This window comes from Branchiostoma belcheri, unplaced genomic scaffold (assembly GCF_001625305.1).
Source record: "Branchiostoma belcheri isolate BF01 breed outbred unplaced genomic scaffold, Haploidv18h27 scaffold8, whole genome shotgun sequence".
In the NCBI taxonomy this organism is placed as follows: Eukaryota; Metazoa; Chordata; class Leptocardii; order Amphioxiformes; family Branchiostomatidae; genus Branchiostoma; species Branchiostoma belcheri.
Genome location: NW_017804464.1, coordinates 2,125,501 through 2,150,154, shown reverse-complemented (window position 1 = coordinate 2,150,154; position 24,654 = coordinate 2,125,501). Strand labels below are relative to the sequence as shown.

The window sequence follows — 24,654 nt, the reverse complement described above, 5'->3', positions numbered from 1 at the left end:
TTCATTTTTGGCGGGAAAGGGCAGAAAGTTCACGACGCCTGCGCAGTGAGGAGCATATCCGGGTACTTCAACCCGCGATCAAAGTGCGAGTGGGTGCGAGAAAGTCGTCTGATTCGGGCGATATTTCGTTAGATTTGCCCACTTCTGGCGGAATTTTCACAGTAAGCGGGAAGAAACGGCCGTTTGATCGGAGTTCGTAAGGAGAAGAAGGCGGCAGAGAAGGTAGGTAGGCCGTGGCGGGCCGTATCACGCGCCGGCGGCCCCGCGGGACCACATACCGACTCATGTTCCCCTCACACGTCCCAAACGTGTCGACGTTGCAAAGCTCAGGGTCCCATCCAAGGGCAAGAGACGGGTTCATTTGGCACCAATCTTTAAATTGTCGTGGGTTATTCAGTCCCATATGGTGTAAGAGCCATTTGTGTAGGCGTGTAGAAAGTTGTCATGTTGATTCTGACAGGAATTTTCGTGATGAAGTGTTCTGTTTTGGTCCTAGTCACCTTGGCGAACTGCAACAGTCAGTCTGTTCCTGCAGACGAATTTTTTTATTCCTCGACCGGGTCCATCAATAAATGACCACCTGTGTGTTTGTCATCCTGGGGGGCGTATTGTGGACAGTGTCAAAGTTCGCTTTTTATGCTAAGAGATTTATTTTCTTAGCGTAGCAAAGCTGTGACGAAAGCTTCTTCACACGACATTATTTCATCTGGAAATAATTAAGGGCGATCATCCTTCTAGGCGTATACAGAGTCAGACAACGCCGCCCCCTCAAATTATGCACTAAACTAGCATTCTTTTTCTTAGTAAACCGTACCAGGATTCCTAACTGCTAAGTGTTACATAATAAGGAAAATGAAAGTTACTGAATAATTGTGGTGTTACTTGGACGGTTTTTGTTGCGTAGGTTCTAGCATGTACATTTTCTACCCCATATTTCACATTCCTGAAAAGACAACACACTTAAACCCACATGAATCACAAAGGCTAATCAGGGTTAAATTTGGCACCCTTTCAAAGTCAGTAATGGAAACAGTACATTAACACTGGAACCACAGTGTGATATCAGGAGAAGGAAGAATGCTTGTAGGGTGTTGGATTTTTGTAGTCTATTCATGTCCATGGTGTAAGGTTTCTTCTTCTTTCAACAGAGGTTGAATAAGGGGGCGGGAAAGGTCATCATTCAATTGTTAGTTTTGTAATATACTTGTGCCACATGGACCTTAAGCTAGATTGTATCTGTCTGGTATTAAACGTCAATATCCTCTGAATGGCACCTTATTTTCTCTGTTCCCTATCTTTCTCAGACCTTTCCTTGCGTCCCTGAATTGCAGGTACATGGCTATATTTTCTATGTACCGGTAATTTAACTTCAGGACAACACATATATGCTATGGTATAGCATTGGAAGGAACAGCAACAAATAGATCATAATCATATGCTAGGTACTTCTGAAAAGATCCCAAAGGTCATTAACAAATTCCAAAGTCCAGGTGATTATGTATTGTGACTGAAATTAGGTCAAAGATCATTGCTTGCGTAAAGTAATTCACTTCAAAGATCATTGTTTGCATAAAGTAATTCACTTCTTGTCTTTAAGTATTAGTATATATAGAAGTTAGTAACTTAGTCATCATGATTTCACTTACAGTACCACAGGCTGGGGAAAGGCTTTCTCTGGTATTCCATCAAAACAGACAGTGTTTTGAAAGCTGTAGAAGTTTCACACTGGGACGTTGACAGGTACCAAACAGTAAAGGCCTACCAAGAAATTCCAGGGGAAGATACTTCTGGCAGGAGTATGGGGGCCTTTCCTTCTTCAAGACAACATACTCCAAATCCTTACATCCTCCTGTCTTATATATCTTAGTGTGGACAGGTAGAGAATGTTGTGTTTGGAAGCAGGCAACAAATCATAGGGCTTCAGTTAATGGTGTACTGGTAGGGTATTATGAATGGCATTTTCCAGGCCAGTAAATTTGATAAGACTGATTACCAGTATGCACAGTAGTTTGTACCTACATTGTATTTTCAACAATACTCCCATCACCATATTTTTGCTGAGTAGTCTAAATCTTCAGCTTGCTTCTATCTTGATTCTTTTACCTTTACTATCTCTCTCTCTCTCTCTCTCTCTGTCAGTCAGTCTATCTGTATCAATGTCTTTTTAAAAGAAAGATTATCCATTTATTTCAGGAAACAAGCTAAGATAAATGAGCACATACACATGTGCCACAAATGAATGTATCATTATGTAGCCTTAACTAGAGTTCCAAGAAACCAGGGAAGCTGTCAGGACCCCACCACAAGTCTAAATATAACTACTTTCTCTGATATCGAATTGCTGATGGAATTGCTAGTAGGAGCAGCCAGACAAGCCATACTAAACCTGACCTTACTCCGACCTCAACCACAACTTGTCTGGAAGGTGGATTATTGACTGGTCTGGACTGCTTTTCCACACTGTGAGGCCCAGACCTACCGTGAGCTAAATACAGACAAGCTCATGGTCATGATCAGGCTTTCAACTGATTCCATATACAATTTTTCAAAGCCTTAATTTTATTGGCAAAGCTTGTAAATTTGTAAATGAATAAATTATTACTTTGCAAATACAGTGTGAGGCCCAGACTTACCGTGAGCTAAATACAGACAAGTTGGTGATTATGATCAGGCATTCAACTAATTCTGCATACACATTTTTTAAGCCTTAATATTATTGGCTAAGCTTATGAATTTGTAAATGAATAAATTATTACTTTGCAAATACAGTGTGAGGCCCAGACTTACCGTGAGCTAAATACAGATGTAAGTTGGTAATTATGATCAGGCATTCAACTAATTCTGCATACACATTTTTTAAGCCTTAAGTAATATTATTGGCTAAGCTTGTGAATTTGTGAATGTATAAAATATTACTTTGCAAATAGATGTGTACAATGTAAATACAGACAAATTTGTGATCATGATCAGGCATTCAATCTATTCTACGTACACATTTTAAAACTAATTTAAGGCCTCAATATTAAGTTATTAACAAAGCCTACAAATTTGTAAATTAATAAATTATTACTTTGCAAATATGTTGCTCTGACAGAGCCTCATAAAGCCAAGGGTAAGTGTTATTGATTTTGATGTACTGGGTACCATATGTTTTATGAGAATCTACAGGGCGCAGTCATTTGATAACCAAGAGGCCTTGACCCGTGGAGGCTAGACTAGACACTCATATTATATTGATGTATTATAGTGTTATGGGATGAGACATCATATTAGGTACCATATCTGTATTTCTTGGCATGACTGTGGAAACGGTGCATTAATGATAGTGCGAAACAGACAGTCATCTATGGCAATAAAGGACTACCAAGGACATTGTTTTACAGATAGTACCTGGCTGCATTCTGACTTCAATGGAAACATTACATTTTGAACCTGACAGAGATGAAATTGCAGTTTATTCCTCACATGGAATTGCCTGTACTAGCCCTGTAGCACATTCTCAGAAATTCTCCTTTCGAAGTTCAAGGATCAAGGTCATTGTCAATACCAATTCCAGTCCATATGGTTAATTTAAAGGCATGCATGCATGTGGCCATATGATTAAGTTAGTAATTTAAAAGGCAAAATCATTAATGTGCTACATAAGTTCATCTGCTGAAAGGATGTGCATTAGTCATTGAAAACCAGGACAACAGGTTAATAATAATAGTTACCAAGGTAGCAAGTTTCTTATTATGTTTTTTATTATGATAACTGATAACTAATAAGTGAATGCTAAAAAGTATGGCAACGGGCCATTAAAGCAGACTGTAGCATCCTTGCCCTTACTTCTTGTACATACTCTTGCTTTCACCATATTTGTATATTAACAGCAGACTACAGAAGGACTTGTTATTATTGATTCTGACTCTATTTATTTCAACACTGGCTGTCTTCTACTGTAAATGCAAGACTACATTCAGTTGCAAGAAGTAATGAAAACATATCACTGTGTTTGGTACACATATTGACGCTTGGGTGTGGTTTGACATGTGCTGTACTTTGACCAGAAATAGTCTTCACATGCACCAGTAGTAAACGTACAGTTGACATGACAAGGTCTCAGTTGACAAGATATCATAGGACATTATCTTAATTGCTCAAATCCTTACAAAAGTATAGAAATTTGGGTAGTTGGCTTCTATCAATCTATGTAGCTTTCTTTCATCATCTTTCTTAAAGGATTGTCTGGTTGATCATTTAGCCACATCTCAGTGTAAATCTTTGACCCTGCACTCCTGCCAGCTACCCCATGGGTCTGCCACTCCCCCTTTTGCCTCAGTGTCCAGACAGAATAAAGGACTTCTTGCTCTTTGTATTGTGTTCGAGTTAATAGTTTTCCCATTGCGTGGACTGTAGGTTAGATGACAAATATTTGGTACATGTATTTATTTTACTTCAGGGCGTCTTTCAGCTGAAAAAAGTAAAGGAGCAGCAGTACTAGTTGAGGAAAAAGATGGTATGTCAAGAACAATTTGACTTGAGGGGGGATGGTAATTGGAATGAAAGTAGAAGCAGATGGTTGTAAAGGTCTGCCTGTTACCCCCCTCCTGGGATTTGCTAATGGAATAGTCCTGACATGATTGAAGGGGACAGCTCTCTCAGTGTGTCACATGACATCACATGTTTAACCTTGGTATCACCTGCTTTTTAATTTGCTACAAGAGACTCAAAGACCACATATTACTGACGGTAGTAACAATACAGTCAGTATAGAGGAGCTACGTTTACATATCTTGTAGTTTAAATAAACCAACCAAAACAGGGTAATTATTAATTGGTACCATGCATTTGATAGGTGTGGAAATGCCACCTGTAGTTAATTGCAGGTAAAACTGATACTGTGCATCCTAATGTAAACTTGTACTGGTCCATACTGGATGTTTATGTATGCGATTATGTATGTGATACGACTGTTAACAGGAAGTTCCGATTTAACAAACAAGAACAGTTACTGATTTGTTTATTCATTGTACTACTTACAGATTCCTCTTTGAAATGTACATGTAAATTTTGTCTGATGCAAAATGAGCATTTCAAAGTGGTAATAAAGAGCATCCTTGCTTATCAGTGATCACACAGATAAAGGCGGCCATAGACAGCCCAGGCTGTAATTAAGGAGCACAGATGCAGCACTCATACAATTATAGTAATTGCTTGCATGTTGTCTCATTAACTGACATGATAAATGGGTACTGCTAAGGTCATTACCTTTCTTGGAAAAGCTGGGGGAAAAGCACTAATGTTGTATTATCTGCTCCCAGGATATTTCCTTCCAGGATAACTTGAAAATGATATTAATTTCCTTAGACAAGAAATATTTTTACTATAATATTGCTACCATTGTTATGGTACACCTGTATTTTGAAGGATCAAAATTTTACCACATGATATCAATTTTTACACGTAAATTTTACGTGTACATGTAGTACTATTCAATCAGAGCTTTACAATTTCAAAACAGTTTATTTATTTGCAAGTAAACATCATTTTCTACTTATTATTTTGGCAAGTGGCCTTATCATAAACCATGATAAACAGATGGTAAGATGTCAATAGGCATTTACATTCAATAATGTTGACAGATTGTATGAATAAGTCTATATTTTCTGAGTGATAATGTACACTGCATGAACAAAGCTATATTTCCTTCGTAGCCTGAGTTCTGTTGGCCCGTATACAATTTACATGTAGGTACCTTATAGCTTAGAAATTGTCATACAATATTTCAAACATCATGTATAATGTGGGATACATTTTTCTTTACATTCATGTTATAAACATTATCATGACTGTAAAGAAAATGCTCATTGCATATACATGTACGTGTTGCATGTACATGTAGTGTTTATAACCACAGGAATTTCATGCAGCTTTGTAGTGAATTTCAATCACCTCTCTCATACCCAGTCATAGCTTAGAAATGTATTATGTATAGCACTGAACAGGTGTTATTTTAAGCTTCAAAAGGGAAGGCAGGATTATGTATGTGTTCATAGCATATCAGACTTTGTGAGCAATTTATGTATGCATGGTTGCCATGCTTTACTGTTAATAGTACTGTTAGGAATGCTAATAATATTACTATTAGCTTTGGAATTGCTTATCAGTATTTGTACCTTTGATTTTACACCTGAGCTAGAATCTTGTAATCAATATATGCTGAGTCATGCTTTGTTTTTTTGCCATATGGTACACAATGTAGTTTTACAATATATTTGTACATGTATATGTTTTATAATTTAAGTCTAAAATTTGTTGGTCTTGGTATCAAATACCAATCAACAGTTTCCCTTTCAGACCTTGCTGGAAATCTGGTTAACAGCTCAGGGAAGCACTAATGTTGTACAGCTTTCTGGTATTCAAGAGGTTGTTACAGCAGAGACTTGTTTATCACAAGTCATCCAACCCCTGACACTCTAGAATTCCTCCTGTGTTCTCTCACTTCCCTCGAAAAGTCAAGCAAATGTTAAAAATCTTGCAGTTGGCAGTTTGCCGTCTTGGAAAGCCACTCCTAGTAGTGGTTAGATCGTTAACAGCAAGTCTCCAATACCATGATTTGGCCATGATCCATCCAGCTATCCATCGTAATAATAGTAAATTTTGGCTGGCGACTAATGATATTACTAGATACACTCGTGGCGAGTGCTGGTTTGGAAATAAGGAGTATTATCAGTTTTATCTCGTTTTTATCAGTACTCTTCAATAGAAAGGGGTCATCGAAGATCAAGGGTAGATATACTTGGACTGTAATGGATTTGGCAGTCACATTGTGAATGTAAGAGCATCCTTTTGATCCTCTTTCCTCTGTTCGTAGTATTGGAGGATGTATCTACAAGTGGGAGTGGATTTCTCGGTAAAACATTTGATGTAGATTACTGCACTACACATGGTTTTAGTTACAGTTTCAGGAGTTCAATCTACCCATAAAAGGCATAACCTTGAGAGTCAGGTCGTGGTTGCTACTGTTTCAGTATGATGCTGTGAAGGGTTTGAGTCATGTTGCTGCTTATAATGATATACATGAAGATTTTAGTTTCACTTAATAAGTTATATTATGCTAAGCTTGTGGTTAGGCACAAATTCGTCATGAGTATCAAATATTAGCCATAGCATGTAAATGTTATGGTTGTTACATTCATGGTGCAGAGGTTCACTCAGTATATATGCAAGGGGTGACCTAGTTGCCTGCTATATGGATTGTGATGGTTTTTGGTATGTGCAGAGCCTCCTAGCAGCGTTGCTTGGTAGTTCCGTTTGTTTCTGTTCTGGACATGCCATGGTCTTCTTGTTAAAGTATTTTTTTACTCTTATTTACAGGTTTTAAGCAGTGGGATGCCACAATAGCAGCCACAGTAGATAGAGTAGACACCAAGACAGCTAGGCTAGCAAGATGACGAGCACAGTAAAGAAGGGCAAGAAGGAGCCCTTAACGGATGAAGAGAAGGTGAAACAGTATGAAGGAGACGGAATGGTCTTCAAAGGAAAGGTGATTGGGATTGATGATGTAGAAGCGGCCAGGGGAGACAAGATGTGTCAGGATTCCATGAACAAGCTCAAGGTACGTAAATAGTTGTTAATCTTGTTGTCAGTGGTTACATGTATGAGCAAAGACTTAAACTTAAGTCATTCTGAACATCTTAGGTTCTGGAGGTGCAAAACCATTGATAAATACTAGTTTCCAGATATGGAATATTGGTGATTGTGACATCCACATTCAAGCATAAGATGCCAGTTTTATAATCAAGACCATAACATGTCGGTTTTGTAATGAGGACTATTTCTGTATCTAAGGACCGACAAAATTCACTTACGTTATTATGCAGTTCAAGGTGAAAATATATATTCCGCTTAAAGTGCAAGAAACTGTCCATTCAAGATTCAAATGGGAATGTGTACAATGTAGTCAATTGGGATAAAAAAGTGTTTTCTAATGACTTTTTCTGTCTGTTCTGAAGCTTGCAGTAAAGGCATCGGGAGCTCACAAGCAGCGCATCACCATCAGTGTGTCTCTTCAGGGGCTCAAGATCATAGATCTCGCCTCAGGGGTGAGTCTTGTAGTATTTTTTGAAACATTTTAAGTGTATCTCTATCATTTATTACACAGTATGAAGTCTGAAATATTGAAATGAAAGAAGTGGCCCAGTGAGTTTGTTTCAGTTAGTATGTTTAAGTATACATATTGAAGCAGAGTGGATGCAGTCTTGGCTAGCAGCAGGATATTGTGATTATGTGATACTGAAGTATCCATGTACGGTATGGAGTGTATTTTGTGGATTTGTCAGAAATGTGAAGTAGACTAATTCATTTGGTCAACTATATTTAAGCTATTCCAAGGACAAGAAAAGTGAAATGCTGATTTTTTTTTTCAAATCCAAAGTTTTTCTTATTAATTTTATTCACATAGATTTGAGAGCATTGGACAGAAAGCACATAATGTGCTTATAAGGATCCTTTGCTCACAAAGTTGGGGTAACAAATACAAAAGGTACAGTGGACATAAAATGTAAAGATAAAACACATAGACCAATACTTGCTGACATGAGAATTGCACATATACTGACAAAAACATCAGAAGAGAGTTTATAATCCTATATTCTTGCATCTATCCAGGCAATCAACCACCGGCACCCAGTGCACAAGATCTCGTTCATAGCACGGGATGTGACGGACAACAGAGCCTTTGGCTGGGTCTTCAGTCCAGGGGAGGGGCAGCACAAGTTCTTCGCCATCAAGACAGAAAAGCAGGTAGGATGAGTGGTTTGTTTGATTTTCTCTTATGTACATGGAAGCACAACAAATAAGAACTCCAGTGCAAACTAGAAAGCATAATGTTTACCTTCGCATATGGTCTGCTCTGTTAATTCTTACTCAAACACAGTTATTATATGTGGTGACAGGAGTCTAAAACCCTTCTACTATAACAGTGCAACATGATCTTACCCAACTACCAGTTACCATGGTGACAGACGTCTGGTTCAGGTCATTGCCCTTATTTGTTTGGAGAAGAAGAGGAAGAAGAAACAGAGCAAAAACAATATCTTTTCCTTTGGTAAAGATAATTACAATCTTGAAACATCGACAACAAGCACAACAAGCATAACACAGTCAAACCTACCCAAGAAGGCCACTCAGGGGATTATGATTTTTAAAGTGATGACATTGGCCAGGTGGTCCTTGTGAAGAGGTGGTCGCTTATACACGTTTGACTGATTGTATCTTTATACCCTATGATTCCAAAACTGATGAAACTACTCACTACAAATTTTAATGTGTTTCCAGGCTGAGGCGGTAGTGTTGTCTATCCGAGACCTGTTCCAGACAGTGTACAATGTTAAGAAAGCAGAGATGGACAAGAAGAAACAAGCACAGCAAGATGGCACCACAGATCCCACCAACGGCGAAAGCTACTACCAGGTATGAATGGCTGAAAGTTCACGCATTTTAGCTGACAATGACAATGGATGTTTGAATGCATCTTTTTAGTTGAAAGAACAAATCAAAATGTATGCACAGCATCTGTGACAGATTCGTAGCTATGTCTTGATATGTGGATTGATTACTTGTCATGGAAGTGATGCTTCATAAATTTTTTGAAAGTTGTGTAAAAAATGACCTTCTCACTGTCAGTCATTCTCTGCAGCTGTAAGTACATGTACATTGTAGTACCTTGTATTGGTGTTACATATGCTATACCTCTCCTTTATCCTTCTTATAGATGTAGCCATGTGTGCTTCTCTAGAAGCACTAACTTTTGTGCAGCCTATGGGGTTCAAAATACTTACCTACAACCTGCATGTAAGAAAATAGAATGCTTGCAATTTTGAAGACTAAAATATTTCAAGCTTGGCATTATCAATAGCTTACTGAAGCTTTGGTTGTAGTAAGACAGGAATAGCAGCTTGAGTATGTATGTGCAGAAAGTTCCTTTGAATTTCAGGTAAACATTCTAAAACTAGCTAAATATATAACAGAAAAGAGGTATTTTGAGCCCTGACATGTGTCTCATTTGTAGTACGTCTCTATCACTGTTTAATGCACACTGCACACTGTAGTTAGTCCTTCCTTTTCACTAACTTCTCCCCTTATTCCACCCTTTCCTGCTATGCTTTCATCTTCGGATTTAAAAAAAAGTCGCTAGACTCTGAAACAATACTGCTAGATGGGCTGTGTAATGAAGGTTACAAAGACACATCCATAGAGGAGCACATCTATGAGGTATTAACAAAATCATGTGATATCCACTGCTTTGCTAACCATTTCTACTAGTTGCCATAACTAAAAGTGAGAAGAGTTTCTCAAGGTATAAAGAATATATGCTTTGAAAAACCATTAGAAAATTTAGAAGTTATTATAACAAATAAAATTGACCAACAATTGTATATCATGTCGAGTGTCGAAAACAAAATGCTCTACTAAAAGTATTATTCCCTTTCAAAGCCTCCAATTCTAAGATACTTTTTGGAACTACAGAATTATGTTTCGTGAAAGTTTTTATTTTTTAGGCACATCCTGAAACCTTTGTATAATATGTGGATACTGTCCTTGAATGTGTGATTGTTACCTGTTTCACCTTTGTGTCTTCTCTCCCAATTCGCCTCCCTGTCTGCTTGCATGGGTTGGAACAGTCTGTCCAATCTACAAAGGTAAAAAGTCCAAAAAAGAGACGAAAAGGAAGCCCCACAAATGAAAGCTCGTATGACACTTCTACGGGAGAACCTATCTACCAGGTATAGCTGTGCCTAGGACTGGCTTGGTAGTGTGGTACTTTTTTGGACTTGTTTCTTCCTTCATAGTGAAGTCTTTGCTTTCCCTATATTGTGTGTAAGCTGTTGTGGCATGGCTTTCTGTGTCAGTGTTGTGAAAGCTGTGTTGAGCTCATATTTAGAAAAATTGCATGCCCCATTGCATGCTTGTGATGGTTAGCTTCAAAGTGGGGCAAATTGCTTGTGTGGCAAAATATCTGTGATGTTAGTTAGGTATCTGACTGCATTGCAGCTGTAAAATTTCATTCCATTCATTTCAATTCTGTTAGTATTGTTTGCCTTCTTCTTGTGCTACTGTTTACCATGCTTGCTTTTCAAAAATGCGTCCTTACATCTCTCTTGTTTTTGTTTGTTTTGTGCTCCTTATTGTGTTGTTTGCTGTCTACTGTTGTGTACACAGGACCAGCTTTCATCCAACCATCTTAATAGCAACACGCTGCAGCTTACTGCTTGCTTGCCTCGTGTGAGTACTCATACCAATAAAGTCTTGCCTTATAGTGCAGTCAAACCTGTCTATAGTGAGCACTGGAAGGACGTGAAGAAAATGGTCACAGCAGACAGGTGGCCACTATAGACAGGATTCTTACTGCTGGGACAATGGGTGAATAGCCTAGCTGTGGTCCTTATGCAGAGGTGGTCACTAGTGCAGGTTTGACTGTATGTAACTAAGGTTCGGTTTAATCCCCAAAGACAGACACTTCAAGGCAACATCACTCCATATTCACCCCCAGGTTCCCACCAACAAGCCAGTAGAACAAGACGGGGAAGCCCAGCCTGCAGCAGCAGAACAGAATGCAGGGGAAGCCAAGGTAGATCTGCTTTGAGTTTGAAGTTTAATTCGCTGAATGCACCTACAACACAATGGGGTTCTCTGATTGCAATGTGGCTGACAATAAGTTGAGGAGAGCCTGTACACGTGTGGCTTGTGAGTTGCACTTCTGCTGTATGGCTTCGGCCTTACTAACATGATGAAGAACAGAAGCCATTTATTTTTTTATTTGCCAGAGAAGCTAACCGCAGATTCCTTGCCTGCCCTATACAGGCTGGTGCACAGGTTGGCAATTTGCTGGACCTTGAAGAGGAGCTTCAGTCACTGCAGACTGTAAGTTTTGTACTTCCTGCTGTCATGAACTACTGACAAACGTTGCTGTTATAGCTAACATACACTAAGCTACTATAGTTATGCCGGAGTAAAATTTCCATCAGTATGACAAGGTATTTTGAGGTCTACATATGAATCAATAATTTCTGTATTTCAAAAGTATAAAGGAAGAATTACTCAAGTACAGCTGTTGCACTGATTGTTTGAACGAAAAATCATAACAAAAGGGATGACTATTTCTTATCCTTTTTTGGCTTTCCTGAAAATATTGGCAATTATACCGATATACCTACCATACTGACGATGCATGATGTCTATACAAGGTTTTGTACATGTTAATACTCTTGAAGAGTTATGAGCTTTAAAGAACAAGTTGGTCTGTTTTCATGAACACTCTAATAGATATTCTAGGCACAGCATTATGAAGTAAGTTTAAACTGTAATTTCCAACACAACAAAAATTGGACTCACCCAAATTTTTGACTGTACAACTCCAGTCTTTTTCAAGGAATGAGCAATCCACTGCTTCCGCGACGTCCAATTTTTGTTGTGTTGGAAATTACAGTTTAAACTTACTTCATAATGACTTCTACCAACACAGATGAACTTTCAAGATAGGCACAGCATTGTTTACATAACTGCTTGTTGTGCAAACATGCATGTATAATCAATTTGATTCAAGGTTGGAACTTTCACGGATGCCAGAACAGGATTACAAAAGAAAAGACCTGGCATTCCAAACATCATTGCCTTGACCTTTTTAGCTATGAGCTGTGCTGTGTACCCAGTTTACAGTCAGTGATTTCAGTGGTCATGGAAGCAGAAAGGAAGCAAGGGCTCTTGCAAGAATTGAACATAATGTAGTTGAATCTAAGAAAAGATTAAGCATTTATGTGAACAGAGCTGCAGTCCTTGAAAATGCTCCAGGCTGTCAGGCACGTAGGTAGCCAGTCTTCCTACCTTAACAAAAACAAACAATATCAAAATCTTATATCACAACAATTTAAGAACATATTATGGCTGCTACAAAAGTACTACATCATAAATTTGGAAATGGTTTAACTTTTCACACGGTAGACAACCATTTGCTGAAACGTGAAACAACATGTCACAATTGCCACCTAGTGATTACAGTATGAACTGCAAGGTAGATAGCAGCAACAAGTGTCTCTTTGCCAGCTGTCATAAAGACCTCGTCCCTCACCTTCATGATTTGAACACAGCGTGCCGTAAGAATCAAAGCCTTGCACAAGAGTTATTGTCTTGTATGTATGGAAAACATGTGTGATGTTCAGATGAGTGGCGGTATTGTTTGTCCAGAAAGAACACTGATCATGATTGATTACCATTTCTGCTGCGTCCAATAGCCAGTTGTCCAGCTGAGTTAGCCGGCTTAGTGTGATCTTAACCACAGTACAGCAGTAACAGAAGAGTTGTGAGAGCTTGGTTCATCATTGTCCTGGTGTACAAAAGTTGCCTGTCCCTTATTTCATTTTGCCAAGAATTTTTGAGCACTACAAAGGACACAGTGAGTCATGTAGCTGCAACATTTTCTGCAATTGTCTTCAAGTTTCCTTTGCTGTGTACTTGATTTCTCGCTTATCTCCTTCCAGGGAATCAAAGACATGGACAAGTTGGCTGATCTTTTTGCTGCCCAGCCCAACGACCCATTCAGCAGTCCTGACTCTACCGCCAACACTCCCAACAGACAACAGGATCTGTTCGGCTCCCCCGTGGCTCCAGTGGTAAACACAGCATTTCTTTGTCTAAGTCTTGTACTTTTTTGTAAGCTTTTTTCAGCTTGTGTATATAATATTAGCCTTCTATTTGTACTGGTTTTACCTCCTAACCTCCATGGAAATTTTTAGCAAGGCTGTTGCAAGGCTTTTATGCAGATGTTGAAAAAAGGAAAGACTGAGTCCATCCTTTTGTCATTTTTGTCGTCTCTTTTTGAGATGTGAAAAAATCTGTTCTGAATTTTTCCCAGTTGTGAATTCAACATAATGTTCACGAGCTTACACAGCTTTGTCAATCTAACACTTTGACATTTTAACAGCCATTTGCATTACCATTATCATATGTCCTTTCTAAAGGGACTTGCAGTCTGTATACTGATGTACTGTCATGTCCCCCCATAAAACACAGTCACGTGCATGCACTTCTTTGCTGGAAAGATAGAGGTCACTCCCACATCATCAGCAACAGCAAACACAATGACTGTTCTTACTGCAGGTGTTTCTCTACCCTGTGCTTGCACAGCAAAAACGAATGGAATGAAACACACCTCACTCTAATAGAGACAGTCAAAGTTGTGTGCACTCATGAAGTTCTGTTTGTAATTGTTGCCCTGAAATTGTTCATGTATTTAATTGCCATTGCATTGTTGCGTGACCATTGCAAGTCATTCTGATGCTTTTCTGTCATTTTTCTTGATAATCTATTAATAATTCATAGACATTTTACTCCTAATAACTGATACAGATTGGATACAAGTTTGCCCCTTTGTCAAATTTGGGTCAAATTTTTGTTAAATCTTGAATTTGTGCAAAATTCTTGTTTCATTGTTCAGATGCACCTTTATAATTTATTATGCAATTACCAGTTAAGAAGAGAATATTGATATCAAGGGTCATTTTATACCTGGCACATATGCATCTGGTATTGTAACATGCAATTATGCTCAATTAGTAGTATGCGTTCTCAATTTCTATGAATAGAGCTCAGCTTGTCTGGCTGTGGTGGTATGTTTTTGGTATGAAAAAGATTCACTTGAGGTTGTGAACTTTTGAGACCGACTCTATGGGTATTCATCTGCAGACAAAAGGGATGTCTCCAGCTTTTCTAAAACATTATGGATGCTTCATGAATTTTATTGGTCAAAGAATGCACAAGATATTTTAATGAAATTCCTACTGTTATTCATAAAAGGGTAGTAGTAACTGTAGGCAGGACTGTGACCATAAAAACTGCAAATTGTGGCAAAGAAACTCTAACAAAAGCTGTGCTTTACCAGCTGGGCTATCCCACACTCTCTATGTACACATGCTGGTTTGAAACTCTAAAAAAAGTTCTGGGGACATCCCTTACCCCCACCCTGTCCCTCATTGTACTAATGCCATCCCTGCTCCTTATGTCTTTTTCCAGAGGAAAAAACGGTCGGGGCTGAGTCCGTGGGCTTCTACCCCTGCTCTCAATACCGCATCACCAAACCTAACACCCTACCAAAAACCCTCTTTCGGCCTCTTTTCCACCACCGAGTTTATCCAGAAAGATAAAGCTGCATTTGACAGGGACAAGTTTGTGGAAAGATGGCAGCTTTCTTTAAACAATGACTCCTTGTTCAGGAAAAACAGGTCCAGGCAGCAAGGTGCCAATAGTGACATTGCTAGGAGTAGACCCAAGAGTAGAAGTAGTCTGAAACTGCAAGATTGGCAATCCTTCGAGGACCCTACCTCAACAGTGAACGAGAACCGTTTAGATGCTTCTGTGAAAGTTACAGCAACGAATGCTCCTCCAGTGAAAGAAGCAACAGCTGTATCTAGCTCTATAGTGCCAACATCCTCCCATTCTATTACAAGTGCAATACCAACATTTAACCATACCCATGTTAATGGTAGTAGTCCTGTGTTGTCAGTGAATAGCAATATTCCACAAAACAATCTAAGAAACGACATGAATAAACATCAAACAGAGCCAGTAGGAACATTGAGAACCAAGCTCAACCCTTTTGCTCAAGAACCTGAGCCACTTAAAGATGAAAGCTTCCCTATCAGTAGTGTGCCATCTTCCAAGGTTTCAAGAGAACGCATGTTGTCTACTTGTAGTACTATAAAGTCCCCAGTTAGTCCAGATTGGGTAGATCCCTTTGCAACATATCAGGACACTCCTAAGGTTGCTACCCCATCCAGCGAGTACGATCGTTTCTTGTTTGACAAGGCTCGTTTAGAATTAATCAAATCCATCCACCAAGAAAAGCCAGAGCCGCCACCCCTGTCTAGAAGTAGAAATCCATTCAGGTCGTCTCTTAGCACTTTGGATGACGTGCCGAGAACACGTAAAATGGAGGTGATTCCGGAAAAGCCAGTAGGGAACCCGTTCAATCCGTTCCGCGACACAGATAGCCAGGACTCGGCCTCGGAAACCGTTGCACCACAGGTTCCTGCCCGCAGGCGGAGGGCCGCCACGGGGCTGACCAGATCACAGAGTCTCGTGACGCTGGTATTTGGACGCTGCACTCTTTCATTTTGTGGTGGAAGTGCTTCTGTGTAGTTTGAGAGACCATTGTGCTTTTCACCTGACAATGAGACCATTAACTCAACCATCAGACCTCAGATTTTAAATTTCTTGTCCAGAAAAGTCTGAATTCCTTCATCCATCATTTTTAGAAAGCCAGAATCCCAAGGTTTCATATGTATACAGAGAGCTACATGGATATACATGTGAATTACCATGTACATGTGAAATACATACATGTAAAATGAATCCAAAGACCATCGAGGTTAAACCGTTGTCAAAAGGCTTATGCCAGGTGGAATGCATGGTACATAAACTCATGAGATCTTTTCCTCCCTCTCTTTAGATCTTTCCCTTGGTGATGGGTCATAAAGCATGTGGAAGAGGATACAGTCATGTGTGTGCCATGTATTAACCCTTGGTGAACTAACCTCCCAGGGTAGCAATTCTACTTGATGCATTCATGTGTTTATAAGGGTAACCATGGACTGCTGGAGGTTAACTTAACTTTCTTGTCCAGTTACTATATATGTTCCCTTCTCTTTCTTTGTGTGTGTTTTTTTAAGGATGTAGCAAGGCCATCAGCCCATATTAGGTTCACTTCCTCTTATAATTATTCTCATTATTACACAAATACTATCATCTCAAACAATGTAACTGGACTATATATGTCAGTACTTCTTAATCCACTTATTCCTTTAAACTCACTGTTACCTGGCCTGGCTACATCCTTGGAAGTCTTGTCTCTAAGTTACCGGGTATCTTCATAAATCAAGAGCTTTAACAAGAAAAGTACATTTTGCCGTGCTTGTGTGTGAATGTACCATATAGTCAACCTTCAGCTCGCTAGCTTACTGCAATATTGATACATGTGGTATATCTATGGAGTACTAAAAGTTAATCTTCAGCATGCTATTGTAGCCTTTTGGCTAGCAATGCCCTATTGCTTACAGGGTCAGGCAGCAGGGAGAAGGTTAATGGTGGTTATCTCTGTCCATGGTGCTGATTTTATAGTCTGGTGATGGGTACCCATGAGGGGCCATCTCAAAAGTTCACAATGATTTCACAAGCAAACCAACAGCATTGTTTTCCAATAGTGTACTTTTAATCTTAAATGTCATTTCCTCTCTGATGTGTTCTTGTATTGTAGTCCCTTCAGCAACCTTGAAATCCTGGTCAAAATTTACATGTGTGATTCTACTAACCATATGCATATTGATTTGTGAGAATACTTCTGATATGGTCCCTTTCATTTCATTGACTCTGTAAATATACATTATGTACCTGTATCTGATTTCCTCAACTTTCAAAGACTTCCCATAATGTCTGTCCTATGCCTTTGCTATAGCGTCATGTATGGTTACTATTTGCCCTTTACTGTGTGTTTTACAGAATGAAATTTTGACCCCTATGGGGTCATCTAGTCTCCCTGGCAGCTCGGCTACAACACCTGGTGATGATTTTCTCAACAGTCTGCTTCAACCAATCAAGGCCAATCAGCCTCTGCAACCCATACCTGTCAACCAATCACAGCCTGTCTTGATACCAACCCCTGTCAACAGCCAATCACAGTCCAAATTGCAACCAAGTCCTTCCAGCCAATTGTCATCAGTCTCTCTCCCTCCTCCTCCTAATAGCAAATCACAGCCAATCTTACAGTCAACTCCTGTTAACCAATCCCAGACAAGCTTACATTCAGACACTAGCAGCCAATCAAGTGGACCCTCCTTCCCAAGTCTGGACTCTGGAAGCAGTAAAACATCACCCGAGAGGCAAATTGGGGTTATCCGTGTTCTCGATGATCCGTTTGCAGATTCTCCTTTCCAACAGTCACCCAGTCAGAGCGAGTCGTTTTCAAGTAGCAGCCAATCACAACAGTCCAATCCGTTCAGTGACTCTCCGTTCACAGTAGATAGGAAAGAATTTGTTAACGGAGTTTCAACAACTCCTGTAGTTAATCCGTTTGGAGGAGGCGATTTCTCTAAACCAACCACATCCTTCAGCACTGGAGGGGTGATCACAAGGGAGACAAAAACTGTGTTTTCCACCCCTGTGAATAAGGACCTTGTAAAAACTGACCCGTTTGGAGATTCCTTTAGAGTGACCACTGCTGATTCGTCTACTCTAGCTACGTCAGCAATTTCTACAAGTTTCCCCGAGTCCAATGAGTCCAGGGACAGTGAGAGACGGGTAAAGTACTGATACGTGCCCCTATTGGTGTGGGTTGTTGTGGTGCTTTTTATATTTGGTGAAGGGTAGTACCTAGTGTTGTTTTTCTTTTCCTTTCTTCTCAGAACTTTCCTTCCTTCACCAACAATCACTTCCTAGTTGCTAATTTCCACCTTGCATGTTCTGTTTTGGTTTGTTGTGTACTTGTAGTCTTGTCTTTTTGCATACTAACATGACCATCAGTAGAATGTATCTTCCATTTTGTTCTTTCATTTTTTTCCAGCACTAGCCCTAACACTAGCATGGTGCTCAGTTCAGTGTTACATATATGCATGTTCCAAGTGTTGTTTTTTGTGTGTGCTCTTTTTTTGTGTTTAAAAGGCTTATAGAAATTATATAAAAGTTTATGTATGACAATTATACCTCAGATTTAAGCAGCATAGCATAGATACTACTTGATATTTATAGAAATTGAAACCAGTTTGTATAAATATGTACATGTGGCAGCTGTAGCTATGTGTTGTTTGAAAGTTAGTGTCTCGGAGTACATGTATGTGCATAAATGCAAAGAGGCATCAAAAGTAAACATTGCCCCACCCAACACTAATCCTAGCAAACTGGCCAGACTGTATCTCTACATATTAATGAGTTGTATCATTCATTGGGCCATGAACAACTTCTGATCAGTGTATTCTACCCATATGTCCCATTCTGTAGGGTTTCACACAGTACATGGGAGTATTCTACTGCAGTTCTTAGTATAATATAAAATTTGTAGCATAATTCCTTTGAGTTTACTTATGATAACTCAGCTATTAATCACTTTGCATGAGTGTGAAAGTCTATTTTTGTGGTGTGTACATTGTGTTTTGGTCTCTGTTGTGACAAATTCTGGTCGCTTGTAAGGTCAGATTACAATAGCTGCAAATACATAGGGCTGTTCTCCCTGAGATGATACACATAATAAGGGCCAATGGAAGCTATTTGGTGTAGCTTGTCTGGTAAATATTGTATAATTCTAAAATCAGTTTGAAATGGACTGCCATGTATTTTTACCTAGAATCTGTCATGAAAGGTAAACCAAATTGTTTTATTAGTATTACAAAAGAGTTATTATATCAGTATTTTCCATGAAAATTAAGACCATGTACTTTGCTCAAAACATCTGAATATTTTGAAGCAGCTCTTTGGTAAGAGAAATAAGTCTGGCACTGTCTAAAAAACATGACTTCTGTTTTGCATATTCAGGATAGTGTTTGAGGCTAGGGAGAATCTGTATGTGGTATAAAGTGTTCAGTCTCAAATCTTACTATGTCAAGGTCCATGAATGTTGCTGTCAGCTTTGTGAAGTTGTTGGAAGCAGTATCCTGAAATTGATTTTGTGTGGAGCTGTATTTGAACAAACCCCTGGAGTGTACAGGCTCCTGTGTTCTGGTGTATTGATATTCTCTTGGCAACAGCACTTGACAACCTCTTCACCACAGCTAAATGACTGGGAGTATAGTTTGTGGTATAAAAAAATTCCAATTGCAGGTCTTTTTAGGACAAACAGATAGGATTGTGTGATAGAAAATTTTGTCTTTATTTGGTAAAAAAGGTAGAAAATGAGTTTTAAGGTTGCAACCTCAAAACTATTTCAGGGAAACACAGCTAGCTTGTAACTTGAGCATGAAGGTCTGGATCCCCAGAACTGCATTCAACTGGCCCCATCAAGAGCATTTCTATTCATTGAGGCCGCGGACCATTAGTGCCAGACATAACTGCGACATTACAACCTCCATTTGTACTTGCCAGGGTGGCAACATGTATAACCGTAACCCGTTCTCCTCCCCTGTGCAGGGTAACCAGCCACCAGCCAACCAAGCCTTCGCCAACCCTGCCATCCAGCAGCAGATCGACCCATTCGGGGGGTCCTTCACCGCCCCACCAGCCCAGCAGCCTGGCTTCTCCCAGCCTCCCATGGGCTTTAATCAACCACAGGCAGGGTTTGGCCAGGGCTTCGGTACCGCTCCGATGGTCACCACCATGCAGTCCCCGCCAATGATGGCACAGCCCGGTTTCGGTAGTCCCGCAGGATTCGGGGCTTCTCCGTTCAACTCCACCACGGCGTCGGTCGGGCTGAACACAGCGGCCATCGCCAGCCCGCCTCTCAACACGGCGGGGCAGCCCCTGGTCAGACGCCCTCCCCCAGAGGAACCCAAAAAGTCGGACGCCCCCGACCCGTTTGCGGACTTGTTAGACTATGCCGCCGACCAAGACAAGAAGCAGATGGCTCCTCCGGACGAGGGCGGCGTGGAGGGAACGTCAGACGCCTTCTCTGCGTACTTCGGCTCGGCCGTGGGGATTGAAGCAGACGAAGAGGCGGAGAGCAAGCCCCCTCCCTCCGGCCCCCCTCCCCCCCTGCCGGGAGCCGACCTGGCCGGCCCGGCCCCCCCACCCAGGCCGTCGGCTAACGGGATGGCCCCCACCCCAGCTCCCCGGCAACAGAATGGCCCGGCCTCTTCAGATCCGTTTGGCTTCGGGGATTCATTCGGAGCTGCTCCTCCCAAGCCGACCCGAGCAGCACCACCCACAGCAGAGGCAGACCCATTTGGGTTAGGGTCGTTAAACCCCACCCCGGCCGCAAACCCCGCACCCAGTAATGACCCCTTCGGAAACGAGCCATTCGCACCGTTTGACTTTGGAGGCGGCGACAGCAAAAATACTGCAAAGGTACGACCCCAATGTAGTTTTTCTGATCATGGTATGGTTACAATAACAACTGTGGCAATATATAGCAAAGGCACACAATGCAGTGCATTAAAAATTCATACAAACTAATACTGGTGGAAGTTTGAAAAGGTGATAGGGCTTCACCTTTCAGCTGTTAATGGGTTTGTTCCACCATGACTAATCCTCCATATTATGTTATTGGGAATGTGTATTACAGTAAGAAAGATGCTATTGAAAACAATGCCATACATACAAACATGTTTTAGTATGTGAACCAATAATGAAAACTGAACAAAACCAGGGACATCATCAAGAAAATTTTAGCAGTTGCAGGAATATTACTTCAAGTCTTGTGTAATTCTAATGGATGTTTTTTTATCAGAAATTGTGATAATCTATCACAGGACAGCAAAGTAAACAAATACTATCGCAAGTATATTGTAACATGTTGTCACAGAATGCGATTTTGTTGCATAATTTATGGAGGCCACATTCATAAAACATGTAATGTTAGTCTGCAGTGTTGTTGATGTCAACGTGTCAACAATTCTCAGAAATATTTTGAATAAGCTTCACCAATTTTATTTGTTGGTTCTTGGATTTGCCCACCAGAAATAGGTCCCCCAAATCATTCAGGACATGATTCAAACCCAAAATGCACATATTTTTGCACTGACATTGGCAGAAATTCCTTGATGTTCCCCTAGTTTAGGCTCCCTAGTTGTTACGGTGCAAAGAAAATTTATTATTTGATCTCAAATGTTAAGAAAACTGAGAGTCCCTTCCTCCTGGAAGTACTAACTACCCAAAGGCTAAAAAAAACTTCTTGAACGTAGTGTGGTATAGTCCATTCATCACCTGCCGCAGTGTGTATGCCAATATGTAACAAAAAGCTCATTGACTATCTCCACAAGCCTGCGTACTATGAAAACCTAATTTTGCAGTATTGTATAGTATTTAACTTTATACTCAAGTTTTAATTATAGCTTCTGTGATAGTACATATATTACAGTATTCCTGTATCTTTTTTGTTTTCTTTTATTTTGCCCACTCACACTATTTGAGAACATGTGTACATCAATAAGGCACAGAAATATGTTGATTAGTCTAGGTCAGTGTTTGGGAGTCTTTCCAGTGGGTGACATTTATTAAAGGTTTAGGTCATTTTTCTGGGAAACAAGGCTACCCACACTACAACCAGTCACTGTTTAGTACTAGTCCTGTGACAAGAACTTGTCATTGTGTCAAGTGCATCTCTTACCCCCCCAGGATGTGTTTTTTTTTTTTTGCTCCAAGCTAATGAATTAGTCTGTTTTGGCCATTTCTGGTTGTCATTACATTTTTGTTGTCTGTTTTCCTCACCTGCAACTCCATTTTGAAGTCTCTGAGAAAGGTGCAGAAGACTAAGGAAGCCATCTCCTTGAGGATTAGTTTTTTGCAATTTACTCACTTTTCTGAAGCTAAAATCTACCTTCCTGCTTATAAATGTAGTTTTGCCTTTTGGATTTTTTTGTAAAAGGTTAATGTTTGAAGTTTGTGTTGTTTCAGCAGGCCCCACCAAAGCCTGATCCGTTTGGCCTGGACCCTTTTACCCAGCAGGTTGGTTAACAGTTAGAACGCATGAGGCAAGTCTGCTTTGCATTCCCAATCTCTACTAGCATTTTATTTCTGTAATTTAGTAGTGATCAGAAGAGACTACTCGTATGTAACATACTGATTAAGGAAAAATGAAACATCTAAAATGTAATTTTTTGTCACTCATACTAGAACTACGTAATTACTAATGTGCAGCTTGCAGTTTTGAAATTTTACTCTTGTTTTTAGATTTCTATAACCAACATCAAGTTTTGTTGATGTTTGTAGTATTAAATGCTTCTTATTCTCCTATTTTGTAGGAGCCACTGTATGCCACAGTGAACAAGCCACCGAAGAACCAATGAGGAGAGACCCCAGCAAACCCGCGCCTGCCCGGGATTCTGCACACAGCTTGTTGTTACTTCCATACAGTACAGTTTTATAATAGATTCCTACAGCATGTAGTATTCACACAGAAAATAGACTTTGGAACTTGCATAGTTGAGCATTTATATGTGACTTCTTCAAAATCAGAGTATATACGATATATAGAAACGAACGCTTTCAACTATTGGCAGTAAGCAATTGAGAAATGATTTTTTGTCGTTGTGAGAATACAATAGTTACTCAGTGGTTGGCAAACATGAAAACTACTCTGGACAACACTGTACAATACATGATCTTGTTTATGTAATTGTGTAATACAACAGTCTGCTATTTTGGCAAGTTTTAGCCATTCAAGTATGTTCAAAATGTGCAGTGTACATCTTTCGTGTGCAAATGCTGATGTAACTGTGATCTTTTTCTCTTTAGTTTAAAGTGATCTTATGTACAACTTTCTACAACTAAAGGAACAAATTCAATTGAAGTTGAAGCTACTTGTGCATCTTGTACTACATTGTTGGTGCAATGCTTTTTTCACTAGCAGGCAGTGTACTGCATTTGTCACATCTTATTTCCACTCTGTAATGTCATTGGACAAGGTCTACTTCTATTTGACCAATCACAGCTGAAGTCGGTTACACCTCACATGATCTGAAGAGCCAATCAGAGGCCTATCCTCCTGAAGTATGGGGTTTGTTTCAATCCATTATGGAAATAAATTTTCCTTTAAATTAATATGAAATTAAAATTAAAAGTCTATTTTACAATGGGACAGAATTGTCATTGATGACAAAGTTGTTACAAAAATCTTATAAACATGACAAATGGTCGCTTCCAAATGAATATTATTGTTTTGACATAATCATTGATATCTTACAGAAAAAAAAGAGATATAATAACATGTAGATAAGATATTTTAAATATGCTAACATGTTTACTTCGATAATGATGCCATAACCTTGATTGCTACATGTTGCTAATGTTGTCACATGTGACAGGGCTCAATGCCTGATGTATTTAGACAATTTTTGTATTAGACTGGCGATTCCGGTGATGTTTACTGCCCAGCTTGTAGTGAGAATAACAGTGAGAAAACTTTAATGGTGTCATGGAATGTTACAAATTACAAAATAGTTATAACACCGTAAGGCTGTGCACAAGGGCATCCATTGAAAACATTAGGGGGGGGCCGCTTAACTTTTTTTTCAAACACTGAGATGGTTGAAATTAAACATAGAATATAGCTTGTATTTGTCACTGTTTGTATAAAAAATACTCTAATTGTCTAGATTCATAAAAATTCTACTTGTTCCAAAATGAATGATACAGTTTCCTAGGCATCCCACCTCAATGTATTTAATGGCATTGTCCAATATTGTGGAAAGTGAGCAATTATATTTGAATTTTTGGTGCAGGCTGGCTTCGGGTTGAGGATAGAAAATATACGAGACAGTTATCAATTATGTAGTTAACAAGAATGCTGTTGAATTTATAAAGCTTATGCCTACAATGTGCATTATATAATTACCTTGCCCGTTAGGGAAATGAATGCACTGTTGTATTCTTCTAAGGTTTTTCCAACACCTTTCAAGTAGAGGCTTGTTTAAAAGACTACCAACTATGTAAATTAACTTTGTTCACCTTCGATTAATTGAAAAATAGACACATGGCATA

At 39.6% G+C, this 24,654-nt stretch overlaps 1 protein-coding gene across 9 annotated transcripts; it reads left to right on the top strand.

The window, feature by feature from the left end:
• The first annotated feature begins 39 nt into the window (after positions 1–39).
• Positions 40–24,241, top strand: LOC109486263 (disabled homolog 2-like). Of its 9 annotated transcripts, none has more exons than XM_019790023.1 (14): positions 40–222; positions 7,360–7,600; positions 7,998–8,087; positions 8,653–8,787; positions 9,322–9,456; positions 10,668–10,769; positions 11,206–11,268; positions 11,537–11,614; positions 11,848–11,907; positions 13,521–13,652; positions 17,533–18,330; positions 20,149–21,021; positions 22,573–22,620; positions 22,917–24,241. In XM_019790023.1, the coding sequence occupies exons 2-14, from the start codon at positions 7,433–7,435 to the stop codon at positions 22,959–22,961; spliced, it is 2,727 nt and encodes a 908-aa protein (XP_019645582.1). In that variant the 5' UTR covers positions 40–222; positions 7,360–7,432; the 3' UTR covers positions 22,962–24,241. The 9 variants fall into 9 exon arrangements, with proteins under 9 accessions (XP_019645582.1, XP_019645584.1, XP_019645581.1 ...); XM_019790025.1 differs by having other exon boundaries at positions 22,573–22,646; XM_019790022.1 differs by having other exon boundaries at positions 22,570–22,620.
• Positions 24,242–24,654: the final 413 nt, after the last annotated feature.